Genomic DNA, 19,348 nt, shown 5'->3' with positions numbered 1-19,348 from the left:
TCACAGTGCACATCTGCTGGGTGCAAGCTGCTGATCAGGTCTGGGGCAGGTTCTGCTGGAGCTACAAACCCAAATTCTGTTTTGGTGTTGATCCCTGGAGATTTTTGGGGTGTTATGAGCCAGCTCCAAACCAAGCTGAAAGGTGTATTTTGGAGCTACTTTAATCTGTATAATCTAGATCCCACAGGAGTATAGGGCAGTAACTTAAGGCAAGAAGAGTTGTTTTGGGCCTGTTGAGAGCCTGCAGCAGAGCAATTAGAAGAACCTGTAAGATGGTTCCTGAGTGTTGTGCTGGGAGACTTCTTCAGTGCAAGTTTGTCTTCTAGTGTTCCTCATATGGCCAAAGCCAACTCCCTCAAAATAATCTGAATTCATCCTTCCACTAAGTTGCATGTTGTAAGTGATGAGTTCTGTTGACTGATTCATAATAGAATCCTAGCAAAGTCTTGAACAGTCTTTTTTGATGCTAGCAAGGTGTCTTTGTTTGAATCTAATATTATGAGATGATTGTTAGCAAATGTGAGAAAATTGAGAGGAGTAGTAAAGATAAAGAGGCAAGGTGAGGGATGCAATCTAACTTTTTAACTCTTAATGGGTAAAGATAGAAGTAAAAGTTGAAAAGAGAAAAAAGAAATTGTGTTAGTAGCTACAATGGAACTGAGAGAGTTGGACATGAGGTGTGCAGGTAAAAAATAAATCTTAGATTGACTATTTAAGTGCTCCACCAGGCTATAAATTGGTGTCTTGAGCGTTACTTGGGTATCCAGAAATAGGAAAGCAGATTGCCTCTGTTCCTGCCTGCTGGGTGGCAGAATAGCTCAAGTCAGTATTTTACTTTTGTCTTCCTGTAAAACAATCAAGCAAACCCCTTTAACTCTTGTTTTAAACACTATGGCTGTCTCCAGATGTTCCTGGAATGATGCTTTTGCTGTGGCTCTGACCTCCAGAAGAGCAGAGCTGCCTGTGTGTGTTAGACTGAGGTGTGAGTGTGATGTGCACACAGGTGTGTAAATACAAGTGCAGAATGGCCTACAACATTTCTTAGTTATTAGATCTTCAAATTAGCTGTTTAAAATTTGAAATGCTCCTCAGCTGAAGCAAGTTAGTGCCAGAACTGCTAATAATTGCTTTCTGGAATGAAAGGGGCTAAAACTTTCCAGATATTTTGCCATCTATAACTTTTGGCTTCTAGAGCTAGGAGGCTAAATATCATTTTGTGGGTGTTTTGTTGTCATGGTTTTCAAGGTGTAAGACTTAGACTTGAATTTTTTTCTTTTTTTTTTAATGAAACTATAAAGGAATTTTGGCCTGTGATTGGTAGTGGTGGCTGCTCATGGGTGTTTCTTGAACCACCCACAGTTAGTGTTCCATCTCTTTAATTTTTGTATTCATCAGTGGAACCATTGAGGTGTTCTCATAAGTATGTTCCACTTACCCCATTTTTTTGTAAGTCTTTGAAAAATAGCAGGGTTTAAATGGCTTGGAACTCTTTGAAGACAATTATAGCTCATTTCAGGAGAGGCACTGTTTTATGAAGTGATGAGAAGCTCAGAGCACAGGGGCTGAAAGCTGAATGAGGCCAGTCTGGGACTTCAGCTGCACATGAATGAATCAGCAGGGTGGTAAGAAAATTCCATATGTTGGGCTTCCCAGGACACCTCGTGTTGTTTCACAGCTGAAAAATCTGGTCTAGGCAGGAAAAGGGGGCCTCAGCCCTGTGAGCTGTTTGTTGTGTGAGCTGAAGTGCAGGGGATGGAGCTGTGCTGGTTTTTGCGTAGGGAGCACAAACCTGCTGGGTTTGGGCTGCTGCAGTGGGAGCTGCCAGGCTCCTCTCAGTGCCAGCTCCTGGAACACACATGAACTCAGTTTGGGACATCCTGGGTGGCTGTGGATGCTGAGGGTGCCTGTGCAAACTTGCAGGGAGGTCTTGGAGCGAGTGTGGGGCTGTAGGTGGTGTGTTGGAGGTCACAGGAGGGACAGCACTGAAAAGACTCTGTTGATCCTGTGTCCTCTCACATGTTTGGACAGCAGTTTTCCCCATTCTCCGGGGGATTTAGTCCCAGCCTTGTCTGTATTGCTAAACACCAAGCAAAGGAAGTTCAGCACTTACCTCTGTTTGGCTCTGCTGCAGTCATTAATCAGTGGAGGCTGGACACGAATGCTGAATACCGTGTGTGATACGTGGAGCTTAATCTCTCTCCCCTTATCTCTTCCTCTCTCAGCACCAGCCATTGCCCTTGGAAAATGAACCAGCTTCCCCTGAAGAGTGCTGTGGCATCCCCGGTGTCAGAGAGCACGAATTCCAGGGTAGAGGCTTTGGACAACTTGTCAATGGACAGTTTTTGGCTGGAAGTGGAGAACATTAAACAGAGCGCCGAAGCCGAGCAGGAGGAATGCAGCCTTGCAGATGTCAAAACACAGGAGGGTAGGTTGCCAAAAATGTTGGGGGTGAGGAGAGGAATGTGAACATCTGAAACTGAAGATTTGCCTATGCACCTGAACGACTCAGAAGCATGTTGGAGTATGGTTAGAATATTATCAGTCAATCAGGGATGGAGATATTATTTTAATTGGGTGGTGGATGATGCCCTGCAGAAGGGGAGGGTTGGCCTGGCCTGGTTTCGGCTTCTGGAGCAAAGCTAACTCCAAAGGTCAGTCCCAGGAACATGTACCAGGTTTTTCAAGCAGCCCCACCAAGGGTGGGGGCTCTCAGTTCCAGTTCAGGTGGTGTATAGTAAACACTCTGTGAGAGCTGGGGCTGTTTTGGAAGCCTTGTTTGTGTGCATGATTCTGAGATTCATCATAGTGGCTTTTATGGGAGCTGCTTCTGTGGAAGGCAGACTGTTCCCTTTCTAATTCCCTGTTCAAGAAACCACAATAAACACCCAGAAAGCCTTGAGTCTGTCCACACAAGGTTTGTGTGCATATCCTTTTTTTTCTTTCTTTGGAAGAAATGCATATGGGTTGTTTCTAATGCTCTTTCTGGAGCACTGATGCTATCCAGTGCTTTGGAATAATTGGAACCTGGGCCAGTTATTCCGAAACTTTTATGATATGTTTTCCTTCTACAGAATCATAGAATCACATGGGTTGGAAGGGACTGTAAACTTCCTCCAGTGCCACCCCTGCCATGGACACCTTCCACTATCCCAGGTTGCTCCAATCCCTGTCCAACCTGGCCTTGGGCACTGCCAGGGATCCAGGGGCAGCCACAGCTGCTCTGGGCACCTGTGCCAGGGCCTCTCCACTCTCACAGGGAAGAATTTCCTCCAAATACCCAACACAAATTCCCCTCTTTCAGTGTGAACCCATTACTCCTTGTCCAGTCACTACAGTTCCTGATGAGCAGTCCCATGGGAAGTACAACACCCTGGGGTGCTGGAGGGGTGATAAGTGGAGATAAACACCCAGAGATCCCACAGGTGGGGATCACACCTTTCTGGGTCCATTTTGAAGAAATTGAGGTAGTTGTCTGTACATCCCCTGAGCACAGGTTTGCTGCCTGCACAGCTGCTGTGCTGCCTGATACTGAGAATGATCTGTGTCCTGGGGAAATGTTTGTGTGACAGTCCCAGTGTGCTGCTCTGCTTGGGAAGGGCTAGCTACTCTCATGGGGACATAGAGAGGCTCTGGAGAGCAGGGGGGAATATCATTGTCCCTGTCTGCCATCATTGGCAGGACGTAGCACATGTGAAGCTCTCCTGTTCATGTCCCTTTATAAAGGACACAAGTTTGGTTTTTAGAACTGGAAGAGATGCAAAGTGGTTCAGAAAATGAGTGCACCAGGAAGGAGACTGGAAAAGAGACCATCCCATGAGATGAAAGACTGTCTGGGATATCCTAAAGACTGATATGCTGAAGGCACTTTGATTACTGTGTATAAGCAGGGATATGAGGAAAAGTCTTTTAATGCTGTAGATTAATCTAGCAGGCAAGAGCTGAGTGCTTAATTGGCCATTGAAACCAGACAGGCTTGAAATGATGCTCCAAGTAGCAAAGCCTTCCCAGCAGCCTGGGGAAGGAGGTGGGGCAGGTTCAGGTTCCTGATGCCTTCTCTGAAGGAGCTTAGGCAAATAAACACTGTGCTGGGAGCGGGGAAGCTTCAGATGGTGTGCAGGGTGCAGGGCTTGGCTTTGACATCTCTCAGCTCCTGCTTAGGGCACGGAGGCTGTGGGGCTCCTCAGAGCCAGAGGCACGGTCACTTTTTGCATAAATCTGGGGAGCTGAGGTTTGGGCAGCTCTTTCTGGAGACAGCACAGCTCAGCCTGGGAGATGGCTGGTGATAACCACGGCACAGGGACAGTGGGAGGCTGTGCAGATAAGGCACTGCAAACATGCTGGCCCAGTGTTGGAATCTGAGCTATTGATGATTCCAAGATTGTAGAAAGTCTCTGTCAGCCCCCCTGCCAAAGAAGAAGCCATAATTGGTCTGTGCTGGTTTCCAGGTTGTTTATTCTGTTTATCTCTCACATGTTCTGCTGCCCTGCCCAGCTCTGTCCTGCAGGGCAGCGTGTGGGGCTCTGCCCTCAGTGGGATGTTACAAACATTAAATACCAGAAACCCCCTGGGCTGGATTTACAAGAACGTGCCAATATCTGTCACCTACGTTGGACAGTGTGTCCCCAGCCTGAACCAACAGAAAAATGCCAACACCACAGTGAGACATGGAGGGCATGGAGAAAGAGAAAAAGGACAAGGCACACCCAATTTCCTCCATCTTGTCCCCTTTGGACCCCTAATCTAGAATCCTAAAATTTTACTTTTGCACCCGTTTCACACTTAATTATTACTTATATCAAACACTCAGAGCTGGTAATTCATCCTGTAAGATTGAAAACTCTTTTCCATGGACAGAGATCACAGCCAGTGTCTCTGGGGGCTCTGTCCAGGGGGGTTCCTGACCCCTGCCAGGGTCCCAGGGCAGCCAGAGGGAAGCCCTGGATTCCCACACCCCTGCTGGGAACACTCCTGTGCAAGCCCTGGCTGAGGAGGGATGTCCTGGGGAGCTGCTGTACCTGGTGGCAGTGAGGGGCCAGGGTGTAACTGCAGGTCTGGGGCAGCTGAAAGGTGCTGAGGGAACTCGTGGCCCTGCTAACAGTTGGTGGGAGCAGGAAGCAGCTTTTCCTGACATGCAGCGTGGTGCTGTCCTTGCTGTCACCGTTTGCCCAGCTCTGTCCAGGGCCTGACAGCAGAGTCAGCTGAGGACACAGGCACTCTGCCACTAAAATACCTGTTTGTGATCTTACAGCATGTAACCATGGCTGAGAACTGTCTGCAAATGGGGATTCTTCATCTTCAAAAATTAGATAGGAAGTTGTGCTTAATGTTTAGTCTGAAAATGTAGGATGTTCTAGCTGTCCTTTAAATATTTGGAGAGTGAATACTTTATTATGAATGCTATTTTTTGACTAGGCTATGTTTCAAGTAAATTTGTGGAACTGGTGTTCTTTACTTTTGCAAAATCATTCCTAATTGTGCCTTCCTGAAATGCTGCTTGCCTGGAACTCACAAAGCAAATCTTAGCAGCTCTCCAGGCTTAAACATGCAGCTCATATTCTGTGGATCTCTCTGCTCTGACCTGTTTCTCTCCAATTTTTCCCTTTTCCCCAAAAATAGCCCATTTTGCTGGTTTCCTTTTGTGTTACTGGCAAATATAACTGGGCCAAAATAGTAAATAGAGGAATTACAATCTGGTGCTTTGGCAGCAGATGGGGCAGCAGGCTCACACGGATGTCCGATGGAGGGGCTGCTGTGTGGGATTGTGTGCAGGATCAGTTTCCTGTTATGACTGGAATTGGCTATTTTCAATATTTGCAAGCAATACACTTCACTTCCTCTAGTTCCCAAAGGCAAAATAAACCAGAGGCTTTTTGTGTGTTGTTCTGCTGTGAAACCATGGATGTAGAACAGGAAGATGTTTGGTGAGGAGCTGTGAGTGGGACCACAACTGGCTGTGCCCAAGGGATGTTGTTACCACTGAACTTCTGTGAACCAGACAGGGAAAATACCAAAATTTAGGCCCATGGAGGAAAACCAGACAATTTGCTAGAAGATTCACTTCGTGAAATACTTGATTTCAAGTTCAGCTCTATTTATTGTGTTGTGATGATGAAAAAAGTTCTGTTTCATTATGACACAAAAAATCACAAAGACCATGCTCTGAAGGCTGAGTTTTATTTGTGTCACAACATGTGTTTGCAAGCTGCATCAACATGAGGTTTCTCCAGAAAAATAAAATTATTTCATCTCTCAAGGAGCTGCATGGCTGCTTTTTATTTATTTATGCAGCAATAAAAAAACTTGGCCTGAGCTGCTGTGGTAACTGAGGAGGTGGAAGTTTGCATAGGACAGGGAGAGTGGGAATGAGCTGCTCTGTGCCAGTCAGTTCAGTTGTGATTTCTCTTTTTCCCAATATAACCTTTGGTAGGGCTGTGCTGGAGCTGCCTGCAGTGAATGAATGTGGTAGATGGAATTGGAAAGATAAAGGCTTTGTGGTGTTTGCTGTGTTAAAGTTGAAGTCACCTGCTAAATTGTTTCTTTCATCTTTGAATTTCAAGTAGCTGCCTTGCTCAAGGCACTTCTCACTTGCACTTCCTTATGAGTGTGTCCCATAAGAAAAAAAAAAAGCCTTCTGTGTTTGAAGTGCGACTTTATATGTATTGAAGAATGAAGTGGAATTAAGCTTGTTTGAGTAATGCTGCTGTACGGTCTCCAGGCTTCTGACTTTTCCTGAATGATCTTTAATTTTAGTGATATTTTGAATAGGCCCAGGCATAAAATGAATGCACAGAGTAAAAATAACATTTTTGCTTTAGCTGGGTATATGGATACCAATCCACTTAAAAAATTAGAGAGTAGGGATGATGCACACAAATAGTTCAGCAAGTATATTAAGTAAAACACATTTGAACCTACCAGATCAAGATCTGGATATAGTTTTTAAAAAAATTGTTGATACCTAGGTATGCATATAGATTAAAAAAAAAAAAAAGTAAAAGAAGCAACCAAGTCATTTGGAAAAATAATAAGCCAAATATGTGGTGTTGTGTGCTGTGGCTTCTCACAGACCTTTTGTCCATTCTCAAAGCTGTTCAAAGATCAGGTGGAATCCAGGGAAGGCCTGCCATTCCTTCTGGGGTGGCTGTGTGCTGCTGACAGAGCTCTCCTTTGCACAGGCAGTCCATGGAAAGGCAGATTTGTCAGGTCCACCTGACCTCACTCCCATATCCTGTCACAGTCCTTGTCTAAATAGCACCCAGAGTCACACTTGTGCCCTCTCCTGCCCAGCTCCTCTGCGAGCTGTGCTCCTGGGAGTATCTCTACCCCCACAGTTCTTTCTTCTCCTTTTTCACAGAATTACAGAATAATGAAGTTTAAAGAGACCTCTAAGATCATCAAGTCCAACCTATGCCCTAACACCACAACTAGACCATAGCACCAAGTGCCAAGTCCAGTCTTTTTTTAAACATATCCAGAGATAGTGATTCCACCACCTCCCTAGGAAGACAATTCCAGTATTTTATTATTCTTTCAGTGAAAATTTTTTTCCTAATATCCAACCTAAGCCTTCCCTGACGTAGCTTGAGACTGTGTCCTCTTGTTCTGCCAGTTGCTGCCCGGTGGAATTCCTCACCTGGAATGAGCAATAAGAACTGTGTGAGCAGCTACACCCGCCCAAAGGGCCGTGTGTCCTCCGGTGTCACCCCATGCCCAGCTGGGCACTTGGGATTAGGGCTGAGATTTTGAGAACAGCCTTCAGAACACGGCTGTGGCTCCCTCCTTCAGAACACAGCCATGTCCCACTGCCACCCCAGCCAGGGAATGGCCCATCCTGCTGCTCTCTGCTCACTCTGCCTTCCCCCGCTTGGCAGAGGGAGAGGCCGAGGCCGAGTGGCTGCAGGACGCGGGGCTGGCCGAGCTCCTCGGGGACCCGGAGGTGGACAAGGACAACCTGGTGCTGCTGTCCACGCTGACCAGGACGCAGGCGGCGGCCGTGCAGCGCCGGCTGGACACCTACTCCCGCTCGCGCCGCAGGAGGAACAAGCACCCCGTGCGCGACGTGCGCGACGTCTTCGCCGTGGGCAGCTCCCAGGTTGGTTGGTTTGTTGGCATCTCCTAAAAGAGCTTCTTGCCTCGTGGGGTAAGATTTGGCTTTCTGGGTCCAGGGCTCCTGGTGTGTCCTGGCTTCCTTTCAGTTCAAGAGATTGAGACTGGAGAAATGCTGGTTGCAGTGTTGAGGAGTGTCCTGGTTTGAAAAGCAAAACCAGTGAGAGGCTCTAAGTCAGAAATACAATTAGGAAAAAGGGAACAAAGAACCAAATACATACAATAGCACAAAAGAAGAACCACTGACAGAGTTAGAGATACAGCCTGACTCTGGCTGGGGTGGTGGTAGCAGATATGGTTCTGCCCCAGCAGTGCTCCTGTAGACTGATGTAGTTTCCCTCTGGAGGTCCAGTGTAGAGAAGGTCTCAGCTGTTCCTCTTGGAAGAGGGGATCTTCTTGCTGTCTGCACAACCCTGCTGATATCCTTGATGGCATCGTTTGGCTCCTCCCTCTGGGTGGAGCATCTCACAATAGAACGCTGTGATCTTATCAGTCCTGTGGCTAAAAGAACTGGTCCTCCTGGAGGGACTGATCTCTGAGTCGCGAGATAAGGAAGGAAAGGGATTGCAGCTCGAGGTGGTAATGGAATACACCCCAATATTATAACCCAGGAGGAGGAGTTACTGAAAGGCTGCAGATAGATGCACAGCCTTCCCAGGCTGGAGGAACATCCTGCTATATAGTGCCTCGTGGAGCACTGGCATAGTTTGGAGCCCTCTTGTGTTGCCTTTGTTCCAGTGAAGTGTTAAATCACTGTTAAACAAAACAAGAGCACTTCCCAAATTCAGTTCAGATAAGCTGACCTTGTAGATGTGGAAATCCTGGAGAACAACTAATGCTGCTTTTTTTAGCAGGGAAGTTGGCTGGTTTATTTGGATTTTTTTTTTCCTTGATAAAGAATTCATAACCACCATCTTTTCAGCTGTTTTCCTGTGGTACTGCTCTTTCGGTTGTGGCCAAAACAATTTCTTTCTTATTCTTCAGGACACAGCACCAGAGAAAGAGGAGTCCAGCCCAGACCCACTGTGGCACAATCTACGGACTTCAAACACTCAGAGAAGTAAGGGGGAAGTTTTTAAATGCAGAGTAGCATCTGAAGTAGGGCTGGAACTGAAGGAAAGCCACACATATTTAAATATATACAGGTTCTGAAACATTGACCTTCTTTGTGTTGGGGTGTGGATTTCTTTATGTGATTATTCATGCCTGTGGATTAATAAACTTTTCGAGGCTCCAGTGTTAGAATTGTCACTTAAGCTGATCATTGGAAGTTCTTGATAAAGCAACTGAATGATAAAAATAAAATCAGTCTAGTAAAGATCACACAGTGCAACATTATAAATGCCACCAGCAGTTGTGTAAAGAGATGTTAGCCATAGGTGTGTCCTTTAATTTAAGGCTGTGGTCTTGTCTTCCCAGTGTCTTGGTAATTTTAGCCATAATGTGATTTCACACTGGTCACAGACTCATTAAACTTGGAAAATATCTCTAAAATCACAAGTCCAACCACTAACTCAGCACCAGTGTGTTCACCACTAAACCATAATCCAAGGTGCCACATCTGCACAATTTTTGAACCCTTCCAGGGATGGTAACTCCACCACTTCCCTTGGCAGCCTGTTCCCATGTTCCAATGCCTGAGCACACTTTCAGGAAAGACTCTTACCCTACTGATCACTCTGTGCTATGGGGACATTCTTCTCATGTGTTACTGCAAGGTTTTTAAAAGCAATGGCTCCAAACCTATCTCAAACTGCATTTTTAGCACATTTACTTTCTAAGCTTCACTCTCCTGGCTTGCAGAAATTCAAGACAATTTCTCCTCTGCAGCAGAAGCCCAGGATTATTCCTGCACAGTTCGAAACCCTGGGAAAGAGGAGGTGTTCAACATGGATGTTGCCTACTCAGAGCAAGCAGCTGTCCTGCTCAAGGGATCCTTCCTGTCTGAATCCAGGAAGTTAAAGGATGGAAATGCCCTAACAGTAAGCACTGGAGGAATTTTTCTTGTTAGAATTTATCAGTCTTGGCTTGTCAAGGTGGTACAAGGCAATGGGTCTGTGTCTGGTGGTATTTTGGGCTGTGTTGTGCTGTTATCTTTGCAATATTGGGCAAGGATAGACATTATGTAGAGGAGGATCAAAAGGAATAAGACTTTTATCTGAAACTCCCTCTTTTGACACACATCTTGTTGTTTCCTCTGAAAAGAGGAGAGTAACTAACTGTACTTTCTTACTCATAATTCTAAAGTTTTCTCCTCTCTGCAAATGAGCTGGGCTTCTTCCAAAGTTCAAATACATTGGGGTGGGTATCAGGATGCCTTTAACTTAAAAAAACTGGCATCTCTAGTATGATTAAAGAGCAATATTGAAAAGGGAAAATATTTATTCAGCTGTGGTTGAGTAGGAGTAGTTTTGGGCATATGTCTGGTCTTGAACACAGCAGGAAGAACAGATGCCTGGTTATGATAAAAAAAAATAAGACTACAGCAAAAGTTGTTCACTAGTGGGATTAATAAAGATAACTTGAGCTGAATCTTTTGTGTGTGTTTCCCTTAGAGATTTAAGATCCCGAAGGGCAGACTAGGAGTGACCAGGATTGGAGATCTGTCAGCTCAGGACATGAAGAAGATCCCCACACTGGCCCTCATTGAACTTACAGCTCTCTGTGATATCCTGGGCTTTGAGCTGAAGAGAAACAAAGCAGCAAAACTGAAAACAACAGGTTAGTTGTAATTTTTTTTATGCCTTTTTTCCCCCACTCATCTTCTCATAATACACTCATCACGTGTGTTTCAAATGTTAGAATAGGTGGTCTTTGATAAGAAACCTTGTGACAGGTGTGTTCTCTTTGGATTTCTTCTGGAAGTCAGTGGATCATGACTTCAAGACCTACTAGCACATTTATGTCTGGTTGCAATTGTCCTGTTTAACTCTCTTTCTCCAGTATCTGTGTTTACAAAAATACCATCTTAGTCTGCAATGGGGGATTTATCCCTTACACCTCTATTAGAAATGATACAGACTTGGAAATGTTTTTGTTGTAGAGAAAAGACTCTTTGGAGTTCCACTCAACACCCTGTTGGAAAATGACCAAAAGCTGCTGCCCAACACCAAGGTCCCTCTGCTACTCCAGGCAGTAAGTTCTCGGCTGGTTTAATTCCCACCTCTGGTCCTCAGAGTCAGGAGTCTGTGATAAGGACAGGCTGACTCCTCCTCTGTTTCCCCCTTTAACAGCTGCTGTCCTGCCTGGAGAAGAGGGGACTTGAGACAGAGGGCATCCTGAGAGTTTCTGGGTCCCAGACCAGAATTAAGGTATGAGCCCTTTAGCATTGTTTGGAAGTGTCAGGGGTGATCAGGAAGCATTTGCTAAAGGAAGTGTTTGAATGACCTTTATTATCTTGTCCCCTTCCCAGCAGAACCAGAGACAGCCATTGCTGGGAAATACTGGGGTGTGTGCTGAGGCTCTCTGCACCGTTTTGCCTCGATGTCTCACCCTCCCAGTGCTCAGCTATACAATTTCTCTTACATTGGCTTATTAAAGCACGTGATAAATTCCATCTTTCTGACAGAGCCTGGAGCAGAAGCTGGAAAGGGACTTCTACAGCGGCCTGTTCCGCTGGGATGATGTCCACCAGAACGACGTGTCGGGGCTGCTGAAGAGATTCATCCGCGAGCTGCCGGCCCCGCTGCTGACAGCAGAGTACCTGCCTGCCTTTGCTGCTGTTCAGAGTGAGTGCTGCTCTCCTGCCTAGCACCAGTCTGGTCTGTGCAAAGCTCCCCTGGCCCTGGGCTGTCCTGTCAGGTGTGTTGGGAGCCTGTGGATGCGATGGGAATGCAGCACAGCTGAGGGCTGCAGTCACTGTGCTTGGCTGAATGTGCATTTCTGCAGCAGCACTGTCCTGGTGTCTTCAGTTATGTGTCACTTGAGCCTGCAGGGCTGCTGCCATTTGTCAGGACAAACTGATCAATAATGACACACAGACTGAGCTGTGGGAGCTGGCCAGGGCACACAGCCTGCAGGTAACGTGCTGCTCTGCAAGCATGTTTCTTTGCTCACTAGTGGGGTAATAGAGATAACTTGCTGAACCTCTGTGTGTTTCCCTTAGAGATTAAGATCCTGAAGGGCAGACTAGGAGTTTGGATGTGTTAATCTGACTGCTTGAGTGCACAAGTTCTTTGTTCAAAAAATGGGGAAATATGGGTTCTTTTGCTGCCCTTCCAGGGCATAAGGGTTTCTGGTTGATTGTGTACTCTAAAGGAAATGAGTCAGTCTTCAAAAACATGGGTAGTTCCCTTCTTAAAGACAGTATGAGTTTGAATTACTTCTGTGAAACAAGGTCTCAAATTCTAGATGGCCAGCCATTCAATAAGTAATTGTCTCATTCCTTGGAGGATTCCTGTGCTCAATAAGAAGGGTCAGAAACCTGAATCCTCTGTCCTGTTGTTACTCTCCTTCTAGATATTCCAGACCTGAAGCAAAGATTGCAAGCTCTGAACCTCCTGATCCTGATTCTGCCAGAGTCCAACAGAAACACTCTGAAGGTATTTGCTTGCTTTTTATTTAGCTGGTAAAACATAGAATCACAGAATTGTTTAGACTGAAAAAAAAATCTTCTTAAAATTAGAGTCCAGCCATTCCCCCAGCACCTCCAAGGCAACCACTAAGCCATATCCCCAGCGACGTGGCTTTTAAATAGACACCACCCCTGCCTTTCTGTGCTTTATAAGAGCTGTGGTGGTTGTTGCTGCCTTTTTTCTTTTCCTCCTCAGTAGTTCTTCTCCCAGATATTAAAGGTAAGGCTCGCTTAGCACCCTGCACACTTCATTTGGAGCACTGGAATATATAATTCAGTCAAACGTGATCTGTCATGGCTCTGGTGGAGGTGTGAGGTTGAAAGAGATAATCCAAAAGGGTTTGTTTTTCCACATCTGGGAATGGCTTTGAGGGGACACTGAAGGAAAGGGAGGATTTATCTTTGTATTCAGAAAATTTACTGCTAGACTTTGTAAATTACCACCTGCCAAGGAGTAAAAATTCATCTGTTTCCCACACAGACTGCTTTTCCTGATTGGATAAACCTCTCTTGGTGTGGTTATTTGCTGCTATCCTAGTATTAGAAATTGTTCACTCCACTTCGTGGCTGGAGAGGTGGGATTTGCTGATCTATATCAAGAAAAAGTGCTAATTAATGATCTCTCCAGCAATTTCCATGGTATTTTTTGAGCATTACTAGTAATGGATGGCTTACATCTCTTTCCCTCTTCTCAGGCCCTGCTTGAGTTTCTCAGCAAGGTGGTTGCCAGGGAAAAAAACAACAAAATGAACCTCTGGAACGTTTCCACAGTCATGGCCCCAAACCTCTTCATGCACAAGGGGCTGCCAAACAAGATCCCTGAGGGGAAGGAGAAGCAGCTGGCGGAGGGGGCGGCTGACGTGGTGCGGATGATGATCCATTACCAGGATCTGCTCTGGACAGTGAGTTCCACAGGAATTATGTGGTATGGTGTAGCAGTGTCTTGGTCTTCTTAGAACTGGAATAGGGAAAGGATAGCCTTGGAAATTTCAGAGGAATTATACAGCTGTGAGCAAAACGTCTGGCTGAATTCCAAGGTTACCTGTCCTCAAGGTACACAGGGGTTTTTTTGTCTATTTAAGGAGCTAAAGTGATGATTGGGTTCCTAAATGACATCCTTATCTCTGCTTGATTTAATCCCTGTTTTCACCCTTTTCCCCTGCCCAGGTCTCCTCTTTTCTGGTGGCTCAGGTGAGAAAGCTGAACGAGAGCAACAGCAAAAGGTACCAGTTCTGTGACAAGAGGATTAAAAATCTGCTGCGGAAGATTCACGCTGATAAAGACAAGGTGGAAAAGAACCAGGGAGAGGTGAGTTAGAAAAAACCCAAACCCCTTTGTGGCAGAGTCAAATGTTTTCCTGAGAACTCAGAAAGATGAAAGGGGTGGTACCTTTGAAAAGAGCCAGAGGGACAAAAAAAGCAGAATAATGAGGAACAGTTTCCCAGATACTTTTGGCCAGGTTGTGGCAAAAACTGATCTCAACAGCAAAAGCACTAAATACATTTCAGGCTGCAAAACACTTGGTTAAGAGCAAGGATGAGATCTGGAGCAGAAATTTTGGTTTTCCCCACATGAAGAGCAGAGTTCTTAGGGCTCTGAGTGTCTCATGTGTTGGTGCTGGGATAAAGGCAGACTTATTTTCATTTTTTAAAGCATAAATTCAGAAAATTGCCTAATTTTGTTTTTGTTCCATAATGTCTGTTAAGATGGCACATCCCTTGGTGCTTCCTTTCTTTGGAAAGGACCTTCCTGGAATTCAGTAGCCTGCAACCTAACCTCTAAATTCCTTTCCCGGAAATTTAAATTAATTTCAGAGGAGTCTTTCACACTTGCGCAAAACAGTTTGTCAGAATTTCTTCTGACAAACGCTGTTTTGATCCCAGCTTGTGTCAGTGCTGTGTTTGAACAGCAGAGAGCAGCAGCACACGCTGATGGAGAGCACAGGGCTCCTCTCGTGGCCTCAGCACTGAACCATTGATGATTTACTGATGATATTTATAATGCTCACCTTGGTGCTTCCATAAGCTTTCAACCTGTACTGTAAGAAACAAGCCTAAACTCTCTGAACAGCTGGCTGGACAGGTTTAATTCATCACATTCTCCATTTTATTTTGAAAATTAATGTTTTGACTTGTAAGAGTCTTTCTTTAAGCACTTTTTTCTTTTTGCCTGCTTTGTTCAGCCTTCCAAGGTTGTGAAGGTCCACGCATCACTCCTCCTGAAGGACTCTCTGGAGGTGCACTTGAACAATGCAACCAGGGTTGCTGATGTCTTGAGGCAGTTTCAGAAGAACCTGTGCCAGAATGGCTGGAATATTGTTAACACTGTCAACCTCCTCAAGTGGTAAATGGCTTTTTCTCTGCTTAAAAAAACTAAATAAATAAAACACTAAGTGGTCTAGCTGCTGTTTTCTGTCTTGGGGTAGAGGTGAGGTGGAAGCACAGCAAGTCATGAAGAGAGATTTTTCTCTGCTCCTCTGTTCTAAGGTTAGGAAATGGTGCTGGGTGGGGAAGGCAAATTTTATTCTGAGTGATTCCACCCAGGGCTCAGGCTGTCAGGAGGTCAGTGGTGCCCTCTGTGCTGCTGGACACCAAGTGAACTCAAGAATCTTTGCTGAAGGGAAGGGAAAAGGCAGCAACATTGACCCTGACAAGCAAACTCCCTCCATCCCTCTTGCAGAAAACATCACCTGTGGCATTGCCTGGAGTAGTAATTCCAGCGTGCTTATGTTAATGTCAGGATTTCCTAAAATAAACTCTGCAATTCCCTCCTGTGCTCCTGTGGTGAATTGCTGAACTAACCCAAAAAAGGAGCAGAGGAGCTCCTGCCCCCTTTGTCCCAGCTCCTGCAGGCTGAATTTGGCAGGTAAGGTGGCAGTGCCTCTCTGTGTCCCAGGAGGTGTCCAGACAAGGAGGGTGAGGGGAAGCTGGCTGGATATGGGTCAGCTGCTGCCTCACCATCAGCTTGCCTTGTTTTCTTTTCTGCCAGTTTTGGGTGTCCTGCTCTGTGCAAGAGGATCAGCAAGGTCTCTGTCCCATGGCTTCTGATCATTGCTGAACCATCTTCCTGTTGAAGGAATATTACTAAATTACCCAACCTGTTTTTGCAGAGATTTAACCTTCAGTGTGATTTTCTTTCTGCAGTAACAACTCCACAGAGTGCACAAATTTGCTCCTGTATGAAGTGGGAGGCAATATTGGTAAGTACAAATGGTACTTACCATTTGTAAGTAATGGTAAATAAGGACTCTGGTATCCAGTTTTTATGCTTAGCTTCTTTTAGGAGGTATTTAAAAAACTTCTCTGGACAGTTGTGACATTGCTTCACCACCCCAACACTCAAGAATTTCTTCCTAATATCCAATGTACATCTTCCCTCTTTCTTCCCAAAGCCATTGCTTTAGATTTGTGAAAATGCTTCTGAAAGTTGCAATATGGAAATGAATGTGAAGAAATCCTAGTTTTTAGGTGGGGGCAAAAGCAAACAAAAAACAAATCTAGCAGCTAAAGGACTAAGGATATTTAAAAATGTGGTTTTTTTCTGAATGTCTTGTTTTAACAGGTGAACATTGCCTGGACCCAGACACTTACCTCTTGGACTTGTACCACATCAACCCTCATGCTGAGTGGATAATTAAGCAAAACCCATCTTATCCTCGGATGTTCTAAGGAAAACACAAGCAAAACAAAGCACTTGGTTGCAGCTTTTGGAAGGTGTGGAAATAGAGACTTTCCTGTTGTAGTGTCAGAGCAGACACTGCTTGTTTCTTGGAAGGAAAAGCACCTTTATTATCTGCTTCCATGGCAGCTGGCAGTGAGAGCAGCACAGCCTCTGTGCTAACAGGGGTGCTGGAAACCAACAGCAATTATTGTGTAGCAGAGTTTGCAGGGGGAATGGCTGTTCCTAAACAAAATATCCCCCAAAACAAACCCTGAAGGCACAGCTGCAGTGGTTGTACAGCAAAGATGGGACAGAAGAAGAGAAAGATTATTTTGAATATGGTGGAAGGCATTTGTGTATCCTGGATTTGCTTTTTTCTTTTGGAGGAGAGACAGTCATATGCTGCAGTGGTACTAAGGACATCCCTTGGGTAGGGTCCATGGTTGCCTGTGGCATGTCACCAGGAGAGTTTATGATCCTGGGCTTCACTATTAAGCTCCTGTTCTTTTCTTTGAAGAACAAGAAAGGATGTTTCCAAAAAGGCCAGATGGGATGTGACATCAGCACATTGTGAGTTTCATGACTGCAGTTAAATACATATATGCAACACAAGAAAATAACTTTCCTTGGAAAAAGCTATGGAAAATACAGCAGCCTTTCAGATGTCCAGTGTGACAGAAAGGTGCCTGTCCCATGCTGGTAATGCACACCCAAATTGCCACTGATGAGGGTCAAACTTGCATTTATTTTGATGAACAACCTATATATCAACAGACAACACAGGAAATATCCTGAAGCTAATGTGAGGCTGGTAATCTGACCTGGCCACAGGAACTGAACTTCTTTGTGGAAGATTCTGTGTGAATGTGTTTGTCCAAAATCAACAAACCTCCCCTGAGATGAGAGGGGGCTGGGCTGAGCTGAGGCCTCACTGCTCTGGCTGCACATTTCCATTGCACTCAGCACAGCTGTGGGCTGGACAGGTGAGGGTGGAGCAGAGCACACACCTTGCTGCTGCATCCTCATCCTCATCATCATCCAACCTTGGCTCCAAGAGCACCGTGCCTGTGAGGAGGAGTGCAGAAGTGTTGCTTCCCTTTGTGGTGATGCTGAAATTCCTCATGTGAAGAACCCCACAGCGCAGTGTGAGGGGTGAAACACTCAGCCTGGCAGGAAATATGGACTCTTTTCTCTAAATACTGTTTTTAAATACATTTGGATATTTATTCATGTGGCAGAAGCAGGGCTGCGCTGCAAGTGTATACTCAAAGTATTTCATTTGCCAAATCCCAGCTGCACTAGTGACAATCTCCAGTATTACTTCTTGTGTTAGAGGTGTTTGTTTCCAATGCAATCTGAATTTTTCCTCTTCTCATTTTTTTCCCCAGGATGAAGTGTAGCATTCCTTATTCATTATCTCAAGCTCCTAGATTCTGTTGTAAATGTGCTTCACTCTGTGATTGTTGTCTGTGTGGTTCAATCCTCTTGGTTAAGATCCTTGAGGAACAGGTGAGCCACAGTCCATATTCTTTCCAGCTTCTTGTGACTTCTGTGTGAGTGGTGCAGATACCTTGAAATTATTCATATATTAGAGAGTCTGTCTATTCTTTTTGATTGAGATGATGCAGATGCATTGACTGGCTGGATCACCTTCATAGATGTCTTCTTAAGAACCTGTAATAGAACCTCCCAACCCTCACTCAGGTGTCAACAATTCTTGAGATGCCTCTTTCATAGGGCTTAAAGAGTGCCTGAAAGAGCCTGATTCTTTTCCTTGAGAATGGGTGATTTATGTCTGTGGAAAGATCAAGCTGCTTCAAACTGTGGCTTCAAAAACCAAAGGTACCTATTCAGCATCACTTCAGGAATTCCTTGTGGCAGTGATGGAGCAAAGATGGCAAAGAGGAAATGCCAGAGATGTGATACCCTGAGAAGAACCCAAATCATAAAGGTATCACTGTGAGCTCAAAGTTCCTTTGCAAGCTGAATTGCACTCTGCAAATCACACAATGCTGCATTTTTTCTGCCCCTCATATGCTGGTATATTAAATATTCTGTCCATGTGTATTGAGGGGTCATGACTGCATCACTGCTGCTGTGAACTACAAATGAGTGGGGTTTTTTGAACACCAAACAATGTGAATCAGTGCTGTGAAAAATAAGGTTAATGGGAGACTCTCATGGGACAACTATCAGGTTTAAATATGAAAGGAAATGTAAAAAAAAAAAAAATAAAACAAAACAGCTCTTTCCAGATTATGGATATGCTTTTAAAATTCTTTTTCCTATCTTTGTATCAAAAAGTAAGTGTAAATTTTTCAGTCAGTGATTTCAGTCATTCCTGAAGGATGGCTTTTAATACCTTTTTTTTACGAGTTTTTAATTCTGTATTTAAATTCCTTTTATTCAGTGAAACAATAAAAATACAGTAAAATCCCTTGGCTCCATTTTCATTAGTGTTTGAGAACAAGTTAAATGGCACCCCATCTGTGAATGCAGCAGGATTTGCCTGGTGCCTGACGAGGGATGAAGAGGATGAGTTTTGTGTTCCCGGAGCAGTTCCCCTTTGGCTGATCCTGTGGGGTTGCTGCAGAAGGATGCTCCAGGAGGAGGAAGAGGAGGTTGTGTTGGGTATAAAAAGCCCAGAGAAAGGTGGATGGGAGCAGAAGGTGAGCACCAAGGATTAGTGACTTCCAAAGGAAGAGGAGCAGTTGTTCAAGATTTCAGCTTGAGGAAATGTGTCCATGTCCCTGGCCCAGCCAAGAATAGCAGGAATCCAGCCTGGATCTTTGGTTCCATCACAACTAATAGTGTTCAGTGGTGATGAGATGTGGCATGAATCACTGTGAAGTGTTTAAAAGCAGTGGAGCAGCCTGTCCAGCAGTGCTGCTGGAGAAGCAGGGCTTGCTCTCCTACCCAGACACAGAAAGAAAGGAGGACGAGGATCCAAGCAGCTTCAAAAATCTTCCTGAGCAATTATCTGAGGAAAACACCAGTTTATCAAACTCA

At 45.0% G+C, this 19,348-nt stretch overlaps 1 protein-coding gene across 8 annotated transcripts in view; it reads left to right on the top strand.

Annotated features, from left to right (window-relative positions):
- Positions 1-18,776, top strand: part of ARHGAP40 (Rho GTPase activating protein 40) — a 38,746-nt gene extending 19,970 nt beyond the window's left edge. For 4 of the 8 annotated variants that reach the window (XM_085557977.1, XM_085557979.1, XM_085557978.1 and 1 more), the window contains exons 2-15: positions 2,223-2,425; positions 7,872-8,092; positions 9,091-9,166; positions 9,910-10,088; positions 10,662-10,827; positions 11,150-11,241; positions 11,340-11,417; positions 11,675-11,834; positions 12,565-12,647; positions 13,375-13,581; positions 13,847-13,987; positions 14,862-15,022; positions 15,823-15,878; positions 16,241-18,776. In XM_085557977.1, coding sequence (XP_085414103.1) covers positions 2,245-2,425; positions 7,872-8,092; positions 9,091-9,166; positions 9,910-10,088; positions 10,662-10,827; positions 11,150-11,241; positions 11,340-11,417; positions 11,675-11,834; positions 12,565-12,647; positions 13,375-13,581; positions 13,847-13,987; positions 14,862-15,022; positions 15,823-15,878; positions 16,241-16,347 — 1,908 coding nt within the window. In that variant the 5' untranslated portion in view covers positions 2,223-2,244 and the 3' untranslated portion in view covers positions 16,348-18,776. The other 4 variants (XM_085557980.1, XM_085557974.1, XM_085557975.1 and 1 more) reach the window with 3 other exon arrangements.
- The last annotated feature ends 572 nt before the right edge of the window (positions 18,777-19,348 follow it).

The sequence above is a fragment of the Lonchura striata genome, chromosome 20, assembly GCF_050655825.1.
Source record: "Lonchura striata isolate lonStrDom1 chromosome 20, ASM5065582v1, whole genome shotgun sequence".
Lineage (NCBI taxonomy): Eukaryota > Metazoa > Chordata > Aves > Passeriformes > Estrildidae > Lonchura > Lonchura striata.
Note: the sequence above shows the minus strand (reverse complement) of the source record. Positions and strands in the feature narration are given on the sequence as shown.